The sequence below is a fragment of the Arvicola amphibius genome, chromosome 10 (genome assembly GCF_903992535.2).
Source record: "Arvicola amphibius chromosome 10, mArvAmp1.2, whole genome shotgun sequence".
Lineage (NCBI taxonomy): Eukaryota > Metazoa > Chordata > Mammalia > Rodentia > Cricetidae > Arvicola > Arvicola amphibius.
Genome location: NC_052056.1, coordinates 32,365,484 through 32,380,056, shown reverse-complemented (window position 1 = coordinate 32,380,056; position 14,573 = coordinate 32,365,484). Strand labels below are relative to the sequence as shown.

Here is a 14,573-nt window from a genome sequence, read left to right as displayed (position 1 = left end):
AATCCCGATGGTTGGTACCTTGCTTTCCATTTTTTTGAACATTGGTATGTTGTTATATTTGGACAATTCTATCCCTATCTTGTGTAGGAGCACAAACGTTGTAGTGGGTTAAGTATGTTTCTCAAATCTTTTGCTACAAACAACTTCACAATATGTCTTTGTGTAAAATTAGAATTTCTTGGAGATATAATTTAGGCAGGGATTAGGGAAATAGAGTACTAGATAATGGTGAATACTAAAGCCAGTGTGTGTTTCTTTATAAGAGACTAGAACACATACAGAATGACATGGGAGAAGAAGAAAATATACGAATGAAGGCAGGGATTGAGTTCTACTGTTACTCACTAATCTCATTATTCACCAGAAGCTAGAAGAAGTAAGACTTTATTTAACAATGATTTCTGAGCAAGTTTATCAATTCCTTGATTTCAGACTTTTTTCTCCATAATTAGACAGAATGTATTTGTGGTAGTAGAACAACTGGACATTTATTTATTAGCCCAACTGACAATAGATAATCATACACTCTTTTGGAAATCTTTTTTTCTATTCTCTTTAATATTTTGACTGTTTTGACTGAAGGTAGTTAAAATTCAAGTCGATATTACATTTTTCTTGTACTCAGGTCTCATGACATCAAAATCTTCTATGTTTTTTTCTCCTGAAACACCCTTTCTGCTACCACAAAGCTACAATAGAAGTCTGACTATGTTGAGACCACATGTTAGCCTGCTGGTCTAGTGTACACTCCTAACTATGCTAAGGCAGACAGTAAAGCAAAATCCCTGCCAACCTCCAGATGCCTCCAGATGGGAGCTTTTTTTTTTTTTTTTTTTTTTTTTTTTTTTTTTTTTTTTTTTTTTGGTTTATTCGAGACAGGGTTTCTCTGTGGCTTTGGAGCCTGTCCTGGAACTAGCTCTTGTAGACCAGGCTGACCTCGAACTCACAGAGATCCGCCTGCCTCTGCCTCCCAAGTGCTGGGATTAAAGGCGTGCGCCACCACCGCCTGGCTGAGCTTTTTTTTTTTTTTTTTTTTTAAATAAACTTAATGTTCCAGTCAATACAAGATTTAAAGCACCAAGACCTGATCCTTCTCATCAGTTCCTCCCAAATTCCTCAATCACAACAATGGTCTGTATCTGAAATTCCTGTTGCCTTCGCCTTTATTTTTGTACTGTCATAGTTAAATGGCCAAAGGTAAATCTTTATTAAATGTAAAGTAGTTTAAGCTCAGAATTGTCATTAAAATAAACCTGGTAAGAAAACCAATTCCATTTTCAATGAAAAATAGGTAAATTAGTGTATTTTATGAATTAATCCTTGTTTAAATAATTCACTCAGATGAGCATGTTTCAGGTCCTCCCTCAAACATTCCCTTTTGTTGAGAACTTCCTGATTCTCTCAAAAAATGCAACTTCCTGGACTTCCTATTTCCTTCCCCATTTTATTAGTATCAATTATGACACTTTTCTGATTTATTTCATTTGTTCTCTGTCTTGTCTCACAAGCAGTTGCATTCTATGTGAACAGGATTTCTTGTGTAATTTGACCTTTGCACAAAGACAGCACCTTCAACAATGAGTGCGATTTAGTAAAGGCTTTATCTTTACTCGAGAAAGAAACATCCATGTGTTTAAACCCAGCATTTAGGAGGAAGAGATAGGTTGATCTCTCAAGTTCAAGCTAAACTGATCTTTAAAGTGAGTTGCAGAATCACCAGGGCAACATAAAAAGAACATGCCTTGAAGAAGAAGCAGGAAGAGAAAGAAGAGGAGAAACAATGACCGACAGTCCACAAAATATCTTGGGGCATGCTTCATTATTTCTCTACAGATGCCATCATCAAGCATATTTCTTAAGAAATCTTTATAAATATGTCTTAGAGTCCTAAGTCAGTAATGTAAACCAGTAGTGGGCCTATATGTGTAAAGGTTCAATGCAGAGGATGACATTTAATTTTGGAGAAAAGAACAGAAACAAAATATTCCTATAAGTTTTTCCCTGTCTGTTTTTTTTTTTTCCATTTTAAATGGATTGTCTACTCTCTATCTTCTCTGAACCACCCTGCCATGTCAAGAGTTTGACTAGCAGCTGCTGCAGTCCTGATAGCATGCCCTGTGTGCGGAGGTCATTTGGATTATCCCATCCTTCAAATCTCAAGACTAAAGAACAGCTCCAGGTCAGAACCAGGGGCTGTTGTGTTATCTCTAAGTCACACACAAAGGGATGGGTGGTTGCACTTAGGAGATAGAATCAAAAGATGCATGATAGTGACCTGAAGCTGTTCTAGTTTGGTGTTCATCACCAAGTTTAATACCCTCCTATCTCCACAGTTTTCATCATTCTGCCCATCTCTGTGCTCTCCTTTTCTAACAGAACCTCTCTAAATCTATCTAAGCCACAAAATAATATTTTATTAATGTTCATTAAAAGTATTTTCTTGGTTTCATATGAAAATTTGGGGACTCAAGTAGCTGTCATTTTAACAAAATACTTAAATTTACTGAAACAATTAAAATTTATTTGAGAGGGGAACTCTCCTGACCTTTTCATAGGGCTTGGTTGATTGATCAGAAAAACAGAAAGAAATCAATATCCTACCCAGATGTCTGATTATTCTAGGATAATTTCTAGGGTTATTTGGTCAAGTGGATCATTTCTGAGTCGAGCCTGTTTAGTACAAAGAACATAGGAGTTGAAGACTAAAGTTCAAATGATAAGAACATGAGTATAAAAGAAAGCTAAAATATCTAGTTAATAGTCTTACAGCATTTGAGATGAAAATGTCACTGCCTGATTATGTTTACCTTGCTTATAAGTGAATTAGTGACAGTGGGCCTGGGTCTGTATGTTCATGTGTGTGTGTGTGTGTGTGTGTTTGTATGTGAGAGTATATATATATATATATATATATATATATATATATATATATATATATATATATATGTGTGTGTGAGAGTGTGTGTGTGTGTGTGTGTGGTATATTTGTGTGTGTGAATGTGCATGTGTATGTGTATACACGTGTCAGTGGGCTTTGCTCCCCAGTCTAGTAAGGATTTTTTTTCTTTTCTTATTTTCTTGTTTTTATTTTAATCCTGCAATTCCATAATACTATTACCAGAGACATTCATAAGGCATAGGATACGGTGACAGAGGGCAGAAACATTATTAAGACAATAAATACTGATCATACCTTGCTCCTAAACTGAGGGGCAAAAAGGCTCTCAGGTAGTAGGGCATGAGACATCTAATCTGTGTGGTTGAAAGGGAATTCTGTGATAGACTTATACATTTGAATCCTTGTATTACACTTGGTGGGACAGTTTGAGAAGGATTAGGAGGTATGGCTGAGTTCAAGAGGTTTGTCAATTGGATTAAGCTGTGACATATTAAAAGCCCAGACCATCCCCATATTCCCATTAGCTCTCTCTGTCTCTCTTTTTTCTGTCTCTGTCTGTCTTTGTCTCTGTGTCTCTGTCTCTCTCTGTGTCTCTGTCTCTCTGTCTCTGTCTCTCTCTGTCTCTGTCTGTGTCTGTCTGTCTCTCTCTCTCTGTCTCTCTCTCTCTCTCTCTCTCTCTCTCTCTCTCTCTCTCTCTCTCTCTCTCTCTCTCTCTCTCTCTCTTTCTGAGTGTGTGTGTCTCCAACTTGGGATAACCCGGATGGTCTCAGCTACCACACCAGCATCATGCCTTCTGCTGTGATCCCTGGCATGATAGTCATGAACTAACCCTCTGAAAGTGTAAGCAAGCCTCCAATTAAATGATTTCTTTTAAAGTTGTCTAGGTCATGTTGTTTCTTGACAACAAAAGAACAGTAATCAAAACACCCTCTGGATCTGAAGAACAAGCCTGAAGGAATGAAGATACGCAGAAAAAGGCAAGTTTGCTTTCTGAATGAGTATTTATCAATTATCCAAATGAAAATAATTATGGAAGGAAATTTTTTACCAGCCATGTAGCTTATTTTTCGCTACAGTAATGCGGACACAAAGAAATCCCTTATTTTTAGTTAAGACACTTTTGGCTCACCTGTTTTGAACAAATAGCTTTCTTACTCCATTCATAGCTTCTAAAGGATGACTATATTTATGCTACGAACTAGCAGTTAATCTTATGAAGAGTGTTCTGCTTCCTATATTTTTAAGGAGTATTTCATTATGCGTTATGAAGTATAAACATTTGCATAATTTTACCTTTGAAAATCTGACAACTGGGTGAAAACATTCACTATGTGGTTATTCCTTGTCAGGCTTCTATGCTCTAAGGCAGGTGTCTTGTATATCATAACCCTAACTGTTTATGTTACTAAAATAAGAATGTATAAAAATGTTCAAAGGAAAAAAAAGTTTGAATGCACGAATATATCTTGTAACTGTGACTGATCAAAACAACTACACGGAAACTCGGAGTATTCTTGATTGATTAAGAAATCCACTCTGTAAACATCACCTTCCACTTTAAACAGGACTGTCAGTGTATTTTACATGAACTAATGCTAAGTTTACTTTCTGAGAATAAGCGATCCTTCCCAATAACAATCAACACTTCCACAACTTCTTCTGTGATCTTAAATGTTTCTGATCAAAACACAATCGTATAAATTATGCAAATTATTTATTTTATATTTATGCATGTATTAATTACACCATGTACTTCTTTTTTGGAGATCTAACATTTGCATCCCTACAATGACATTATTGAAGTGATTGTCAGGGTAACGTTCAGAGTCTTCATACATGCAATAACTTTTAAATATCTCAGCTGAAGAGTATAAGATTTAAATGATTCTAAAATTACCAACAGCTACATTCAAGAAGTGAAGATCAAAGAGAAAAAGTCTCTGATGTAATATTTTGCTCACCTTGGAAGAAATCTGCCCAAAACAAACATCTTCCTGTAAGACAGTTTCACATTTTACATTTGGATAGAGGCTTCTAGACTCTCTCAGTCTACATCTTTTGATCAGAATTGTTAAGTAATGGCAAGCATGTGACTTTGGAGATTCTAATGAACAAATGGAATTGAATCTTCCTTGTTTCTATACTAGAGACTTAGTTAAGAGAGCTGCTCCATACTCAGGCATATGATAGAATAACAAAGATGAACTGTGTTTGTTTGTGTCTGCATATTTGTGACCATAAAACCTAATATTGTTTACAAGATGAGAAAATGATGCTGTCACATCACCAATTTGAGGTAAATTTGACCTCTTTTATAAAGAGAAAAGAACATCACAGCTGTATTGTTTTTGCTTTGTTTTCTTGTTTGTTTAATACCCTGAGAGTAAGAGAAAAATATGATCATTTCCCTTGGATCACTTGGCTGTTTCTTTCTGTTTCATTTTTGGGCACAGGATTACAAGTAGGCCAGACTTTTCCAAACCCTTTATATAGATAAGGATGATCTTCAATTTCTGATCGTCTGTCTAATTTTCAAGTGCTAGTATTATAGATGTGCACCTCTACACCCAAGTTGTATAATTCTGGGGATTAAACCCTGGGACTCATTCATATTAGTCAATCATTCTACCAGCTTAGCTACATATCCGTCCTTCACTTGCTTCTCTATAAAACTATTTTCCTTTAGTCAGAATTTCGCAAAAAGAAGATTCTTCTCAGAGTGACTCCTAAAAAACGTGGCACATTTGGTTATTATTGAACTTTAACCTTGAAAACTATGTTAAAAGTAACAACCCCCATGAACTACCAACTATCATACTCAAGTATCAATCCTTTAAAGAAAATAAAAAAATCCAGTTTACAACTTTTTAACTTCACTTTTCCTGCATGCTTTTCTTCAGAGAGTAGACAATTAATACATGATGATAGAAGATATTCAGCAGTTGTGGAAACTGCTTTTGGATTTTGACGTATTTTTTTCTCTACTAGGTCATTGCTCGGTTTCCTATAACCACAGATATAAAAGTTTTGTAAAAAAAAAAAGTAAACACAGGAAGTCACATATACAGGATACATACTGTACTTGATAATGTTTTCTTTTAGGGGCTTTGAGTTCTTTATGTGCCAGCACATCCTACTCTATTGAAAGACCCTGTCCTGAAGATTTGTCATAAAAACGAAGATAGCTAAGTGTATTTCAACACAGGAATTGTACAAAGGACTCCTGGACCTTACTCTGTTTTGACAGTGTGTGCTACTTTCATAAGAAAAGCAGATATTGTAACCCATCAGTCTTAAACAGACATATTGGGTATGTATAATCCATTAATAAAAATATACATGATCAGGAGGACATTCACAACCCTCTCCTTTCTCTCCAGTATGCCACTTACTCTGTGGAGATTTTGGCGATGGTGTCACAAGAGCTGTACTCCACCCCAGTGAAGATTTCTTTACAGTGTGCTGTCCGGACACCATTAAGCCAGTCACCTGTTGTGTGGAAGGTAGTGATGTCAACATTGCTTTGGTCCAGAAGAAGGTTTGATGGCCTGCAAGAAAAGAAAACATACAAAGGAGAGAAATCAGGAGTGATTGGAGTGTCTAAGTGTCAAAATTTGACACCACCAGCAGCAGGAACTTCCAGACTACACGCAGTGTTCCTGTTTATTTGAGGAATTGATCTGCCATGAACTGTTCATCTGTTCAAGCTGGCTCCTTGGAAGGAAGATGGTGATTTTCATCTCACCTAAGTGCTCCCTTCTCTGCCCTTCACAGCTTTTTACACCATCAAAACTTTGCCAGCAAAACATATAAACATACCACATATATCTTTTTGTTTTTGGCATTTTAATTAATTAACATAATGGTATCATTTAGATTCAGTTGTAGCAGACACGACACAGTAAATACTTAATTATCTGCCTTTCAATGGACTCTGTTTCAATTTGAAATCTATCACAAATGAAAGGTTCTTGGTAAAGATTGTATAGCTTTGGTGGGTGAAGAAGAATTTGAAATATAAGGTACATTTACAGCAGTACATGGATTCAGCACATATTTTGATAATACTACTAATGTCATTTAAATACAAAAATTACAAAAGATTATAAAATGGCAAATAAATAATAATACATGGAATTATTTCTTATTGAAAAACACCAATTGATATTATACATGCATACACACACAACCAAACACATGCACACACACACACACGCACACACACACGTGTGTGTGTATGTATATATTTAAAAACATTCAGCTATAGAGGTAATTTGTGATTTATATTGACAGCATTCATAAGCATTCATTAGAACACATTAAGATTGATCTGTGGAGTCACGGTCCTCTTCGCACATCCTGGAAAGTTCCAGATTCTCTGAAGCAAAGATCCAAAACTAAAATGAAGGTAACGATGGACACTGTTTCTATTCCTGAGGAGTAAGACGAACTAAGCTGTGGGTAACCTCTCTTAAGATGGGGGTGCATTTGTTTGCTTGGTTTTTCATTCTTCTGAGCTCTTAGTGACCCCTTTTTTTAACTGTCCTTTGTCCCATAAGAATGGAGGAATTTACTGACTCCTTTATTCTTTTATTTTGTAAAGAAGCTTAAAAACAAAGCAGTTACAAGGGCGTCGTTTGTAGATTAAATTTTAAATTTACGAGCACTTATATTGTTCCTGGCCCAATGCTAAGCACATTGCACAGACATCAGGTTAACCTTTACGACATTAGTTAGGCACAGATGGTGTTTGCTTGTAATAGATGCAAAAGCCAACACTAACAGAAATTAAGTTACAATCTCAGTTTCCTAAGGCAAAAGAGACAAAACAGGGATTTAGACACAACTCATACAGGAGCTGAGACTTTTCAATGCTATGCTACATCATTTGGTCGAAAAGTTGTTTAAGTTGGATTTCTTTTGTTTTTTTCCTTACTGCATTGTGATGGTAGGATGGGACCTCTGATCCATACTTGCTGTGAAAGGTCAGGCAGGAAACCCGGGTATAACAAATACTATCTATGTGGCCAGGAGGGTTTTCTGATTTCCTCATCCATAAAATGGATGCATGTGATAGAAGTAACAGCTGGTAGGTAAATGTATTGGCTATATTTAGAGTAATGTTGCAATTTAATTGCAGAGTTTTGCTATTATTGTGACAGAGCATTGCTATATTGTGTCACCGAGTCTCCATAACAGCTTGAAAACTTCAAGAAGAAAATTTAGAAAAGTAAATTCTACATTTAATACAATGCTTCGATTGGCGTGATATTGTTAATTACCACATGAGGGACTGTTTGTTTAACCATGTGTAATATTACATATACGATGGAGCAACAGCACCGTAAAGTGGCAGTTATTAGAGGCCTCATCAGAATAGTCAATAACTTTTACAAGCTCATTATGAGGTCACAGGCTCCTCTTGTAAATGGATGTGTTATTCTGTCTAATGTCATTATTCTTCTAATTATTAAGCAGAATATGTTGCTTACATTAAGCCTGTATCTACCATCGTCTCATTTATATAATTCTAAATATGCCTTTTCATTTTTTTAATTACAACAGAATTATTGTTCAAACCCTTTTATCTTTTTGTGAAGTTGGCATTGGATTTAATCTTTATTCATCTCTTAAGACATTTTAGTGTATTTTAAAATATCTAAGACCAAATGCGTAGTTTAGTTTAGAGCATGTTCATAGAATTCTAGATTCAATCTGTAGCATAAAATATCCATTATCATCAGTTTTAAAATGCTTTTATTTTATTATCTTAAAAACACGTGTCTAAAATAAATATATAACATGAAGTATTAAAATTCAATGTTTAGAAATATGGAAACTCAACTTGGCGATACGGAGGCCTCCAAGATAAGTGAAGAACAATTATCATGCTTTATTCCCTTCTTTTTGAAGCAAATTTAACTAGGGTTAATTATAGTCTTATCTTATTAAGTAACTGAACATTCCAATGCTCTGGAGCTAAACTCTCTCTTACGCATGAAAACAATCACCAGTTATCATGTAGGCCCTGCAGGGTGATGTTCTTGCTGAAAATAAGAAAATGGCTCTGAGCAGAGTTCCTCAAGGTGCCCACTCTGCATCTCAAATATTCTTTTAATTGGGAAGTTTCATTTACCAATGTTTATCATCCCCATCATCCCTTAGCATGCAAAAGTATACATGTAAAATATAAAGTTGAGGATTTTTAAATTTTTATTTTGTTTATTATTCTCCCCTGCCCCATCTCCCCCTCGCCCCAGAACTTGAAATTTTAAGTAAGGAGAATTTCAGAACCTGCCCAAGACGCGCATACTATTGCTCAGTGTCAGAAAAACCTATAATTTGAGATACAATTATAAAGATACATTAAAATAATTTTATTAAAAATTTCAAATTTCAAACCAATTTAAGGAAAAAGGGGCAATAATATATTTCATTCTGCCTCCATTTTTGCCATCTATAGACACAGAGCTGAACAATGGATTTTTTTTGGACAAATCATCTTTCCTATGTATAAAGAGCACAGAAAAACATAAATCAAGTATGAGAAAGTTTCATAAGAAAAATGAGTGAGCCTGAGATACAAGACAATGAGAAACGAAAGTACCTTGGATGTGAGATATATAAACCAACCCCAGGATGTGAACACACACAGACCAGTTTCCGTGTCTCCAGTAGCTGTTGCAAGGAACCCATGTCGTCTCTTCGTCACATGAATAGCAATACTTTTTTATTTATGGGTTTGTGGGTACAAAGAATCAAACCCCAGGCCATTTATTCAGGATATTTATGAAGTGTGCCTAATAGCAAAATGGGAACCATTCTCTTCCCAGCGCAGGACAGTTTGTATTTTTAAACTCAACACTTTGGACAGACTCAACAAGAAGTTGGAGAAAATTAGTATAAACAAATTGAAATAGAACAGGACGTGTGGATTAGGGATTAGAGTGACCCCAGCTGAGTTTTTCTGTTTATGACTTGGATCAAAGTACAACCAAGACAAAAAAAAAAAAAAAAAAAAAAAAGAAAAAAAAAAAAAAGAACCTAATTTTAATGCCGGTGACCTCAGAATAACCGGTCCTGCAAAGTATCATTTTTCCACTTCCAGGATCTCTCTAAGGATTTCAAATAAAAATTGGTTCCTTTCCTCCTCCGAGAGGACATCTGGAGAGTTTATCAATGGATAGGAATTTGTCTCTCACTGTGAAGAGCCTGTGATGTCTCTTCATGCGCACCAAGGGAATCCAGCATTCTGAGCAGCTGCAGGCAGCAGGGTTTTTTTAGACCCAGCCACAGACTTGGGGTCTGAAGGGGAAATTTATAGGCAGGGTGATGTGCACCGTGAGCTCACACTTTTACTAGACAAATTAGATAGGTTTCAATCCGTGCAGCTGTAAACGATGTCCTACAGAGTTCCACCTGATCTTTTACAGCTTTTCATAAATCAGTGCCTACTGGCCACAGACCGCAGTCATTAAAAAGAAATCATGGAAATTACATGTTTGCTCAGGGGAAGCAAAAAATAACTTTCCTCCCCTGCTTGTTCCCGCCTTGTATTTGGGTTTGTGAATTATTCTTTTATGGGCTTTCATACCCTTGCATTAAAGAGGTACACATATTTTTCTTCCCATCAAGTCCTATTTTAGCTGCCAGCGCTTACATATCAATTAGCACCAGGTAGTGGGGAACAAATGTCAGCTTCCAACTGCCAAGTCCAGGAATACCTCCTGATAATAAGGTTGTTTCAATAATGCCCCGGATTCGTTAGGATTGAATCGGGAGTTATTCTTGTCTGGCTTTTTCTTTGCAAATGGTTCTAATTCCATGCACTAAGATTATAAATGATATATATTTCTTCAACCAAGGAGCTGATGCCATGGCATCTAGAAAGATCACTAATATTAGAGATGCATGCTGTAAAATAGTTAAATTTTATTTTATTTATTGGAAATAATTTCAGGGAATGTTAAGTAATTTCTTAAAGCCAAAGTATTGTTACCATTTTCCTTTATCCTTTTCAATACTTTTTGTAACTTACTTTTAAGTTTCAACTTGATACCTGTTCACTATATTTGAGTAGGAATGTAATATTTTTTATTTTATTTGAATGTGGATCAATGCTAACCTTGATCTCTTTATCTTTAAGTTAAAATCCCAAATACTATTAAATATATGAACTTTCCATCCGGTAATGGAAAATAACCTTGAACAGATATATGCATTCAGAATTGTATGTAGAATAAATATTTCTTTGTTTCCCAATGAAAAATTACTACACAAATGAAGTGTCAAAGAAAAAGGCCATTGTATTATTTTAAATATCTTTATCTTTAAAAGAAAGTTGAGCATTTATAGCTTCTTGTGCACTTTAATAACTCTCTATAGTAAAATTAGTTACTTTCAATTTAAGATTCCTATTATAAAGAAGAAATTGCCTGGGTATCTGGAATATTTGTTTCCCTGTAAAAAATTTTTTTATTATATTTATCAGAGACCAAAATCACCCTGTCAGTTCAGAATTTGAGATCGAAATCACTTTGAGGAATAAGACAGAATTGGTTTTTGGTTGTAGGCTTTATCTTGAAGTACAAAGTATTTATCAAAACATCAACTACTCTGAAAAATACTGTTTTATGTGCTCAGAGGTAGGAAGTGCTATAAAATAGCATTTGCTTATGGCCATTAACAGGGAAATAGTGAGCATTGTTTGTTTTTTGGTCTTATTTGTACTGTAAATTTATTAACATGAGCTTTCCATAAAGAGTAAGGCAATGAGAGGCAAACTTTACAATGATTTCCATTAATCAATATGACTTGGTCTTCGCGACCTTATTATACGTATATTAGTGAGATATTATATTACTGTCATAATAGAAACAAATTTATAGTTATGAAGTTGAAATGAAAATAATTTTATAGTTGGGAGGGGGTCACTGAGAGGAATTGTATGAAAGGGTCACAGCATTCAAAGGGTTGAGAACCACGGAGACCCTGAGTAGAAAAGCAAGAGAGATGTGATAATCCACTTTGAATTCCAGTACCAGTCCTTTTGGAACCATTTTATCTTCTATTCCTGCTTCCTTTCCAAAGATGAAAATTATAATTGTGTTTTTCTTCTAAATATCTCAATGGTGCCATTTTACATTTTCTGACCTATTCCTCACCTTGGTATCAACAGGCCTCTTACAATTTCAGATTTATCACTCTAAAACCACAGTGGTTCTCAGCCTTCCTAATGGTGTGACCCTTCCTTTCATTGCTGCTTCATAACTGTGATTTTGGTACTGTTAAGAATCATAATGTAAATATCTGAGATATCTAACATCCAACTCCAAAGCCATCACAACCCACATGTTGAGAACCACTGCTTTAAAGGAACCAAAGTAATTTCCAGAAAGGAACACAAGCAACCTTCCGTTGCTGAAGCCCAAGTTTTTCTGCCCCCTCAGTTTTATGAGTCCTACCATTCCACTTAGGGCAAGTTTTTGTCCACTACTTACCAATTCTTTGTACTACACTTAACATGTCTCTGAGTTATAGTAGGTACTATTTCCCAAAGCTCTGCAGGAAGCTTTCTTTCGGGGTAAGAGTAACTGAAGTCTGTTATGAGTTTGGATTGCCATGGATATATTTATCTCTCATTTCTTTGTAGGATTAACATCTCCTAGGATTGAGTGATTGCACAGCACCCATTAAGCTACCTAAAATCTTCCCAGGTACAGCCACTCACAGTTATATTCAACAGAGTCGTTTGACCATTTCGGTGAGTGAATGTTGTGGCACTTGTAGAACTTTATGTGGTTATTTGCATGTTTTAAGTGAGCTGTTTAGTGGCTTCACCATAAACAGCTCTGAATCCCATCTCTGAATCCCAAAGCAATTTGGAAGTTGCAAGGAGCTGATACTTATAGACTTTCAAATTGGAATGAGGATATCTCACTGTCAATCTATTAGGACCTCATATCCCCTCAACTGTATCCCACCTTTAGCATTTTTTAGACATCCAAATTGCTTCCTACTTCCTTATTTTTGCTTTGCTAACTTTTAGTTTTTGAAAATTTACCTTCCAATACGTAATATTTAATCTTTACTAATATCCAAAATAATTTCTTTTTTTTCAGGTCAGCTTGTTAATTTTATTTTCTTTTTTTCAAACTTGTAATTTTGGTGTGAGATTATTATTTTTATTAAAAATTTCCGTCTCCTCCCCTCCTCCCATTTCCATCCCCTCCCCTCCACCCACACCCCCACTCCCTCCCTCTCCAGGCCAAAGAGCAGTCAGAGTTCCCTACACTATGGGAAGTCCAAGGTCCTCCCAACACCCCCCAGGTCCAAGAAGGTGAGCATCCAAACTAACAGGGCTCACACAGAGCCCGTTCATGCAGTAGAATCAAAGCCCATCGCCATTGTCCTTGGCTTCTCAGTCAGCCTCCACTGTCAGCCACAACCTGGAAACAACCTAGGTGCCCCTAAATAGAAGAATGGGTAAAGAAGGTGTGGCACATATACACTTTAGAGTTCTACTCAGCGGTAAAAAACAATGACATCTTGAATTGTGCATGCAAATGGATGGAAATAGAAAACACTTTATTGAGTGAGGTAACCCAGACCCCCAAAAGAGGAATATGGTATGTACTCACTCATAAGTGGATTCTAGCCATAAATAAAGGATATAGAGACTATAATTCGTGATCCTAGAGAAGCTAAATAAGAAGGTGAACCCAAAGAAAAACATATTGCTATCATCCTGGATATTGGAAACTGACAAAATTGCCAGGCAGGGGTTGGGAGCACAGGGGTGGGGGTGAGGTGGGGATAAGGGAAGATGGGGGGAGAAAAGGGAGAAAGAGAGGATGGGGAGAGCTTAAGAGAATGCGATGGTTGGGATGGAGGAGGGGTGGATGTGGGAGTAGGGAAGTATATATCTTAATTACGGGAGCCATTTTAAGGTTGGCAAGAGATTTGACCAAAATAATTTCTTAGCCTTTTACTCATTATATTTATAATCTCTTTTTAAAACCCTATACTATAGTAAAACTGCTTTATGCCGTGCAATTTGGATATACATTTTTTTTTCAAGTTGCCTTTCTCTAGAGTTTCCCAGTCTGTAAAGTTTGGTGCTGTCAGTTGTTTATAGAAATGTTATACACAGCACAAAAGTAATTTCTTATGTCCAACTTCCAGGGAATTACAAAACTAAAGCCAAACTCACATTCCTTCATGACTCCTGAATAATTTGTTATTTTCTTTCATATTCTGTGAGATATTATAGAGTTTCTGAGCATCTCTTTTCCCCTCATAATTAAATGTAAGTTGGGAGTAGAGGTAGCAGGCTCTACCTATACAACTAACATGAGACTTACCATAATGTTGTATGAAATATGCTTTTTAACTGCAACTGTGTAACTTTATACTGCTGTACTGTCAGCACACAAAGGTCATATGCATCCCTTCCCATTTACATTTTAAAAAAATAAATTACTTGAAAGGGAGTATACTATAAATATAATTATAACTATAGAAATATAACATAAATGTACATAAAAATAAATTAATATATTATAAATTTAATACAGCATCCCGTCTCATACTCCTTGTGATGTGTAGTGGTCCTAGGGGCATCTTGACCATCTACTTTAGTCTTCTCTAGTCATGGACTCTTGAGAAAGTGATG

At 35.9% G+C, this 14,573-nt stretch overlaps 1 protein-coding gene across 2 annotated transcripts in view; it reads right to left on the bottom strand.

Annotated features, from left to right (window-relative positions):
- The window catches only part of Epha3 (EPH receptor A3), a 304,113-nt gene that overhangs the window by 201 nt on the left and 289,339 nt on the right, over positions 1 to 14,573 (bottom strand). For both annotated transcript variants that reach the window (XM_038345226.1, XM_038345227.1), the window contains exon 16: positions 6,292 to 6,447. In XM_038345226.1, coding sequence (XP_038201154.1) covers positions 6,292 to 6,447 — 156 coding nt within the window. The remainder of the gene's footprint in view (positions 1 to 6,291; positions 6,448 to 14,573) is intronic.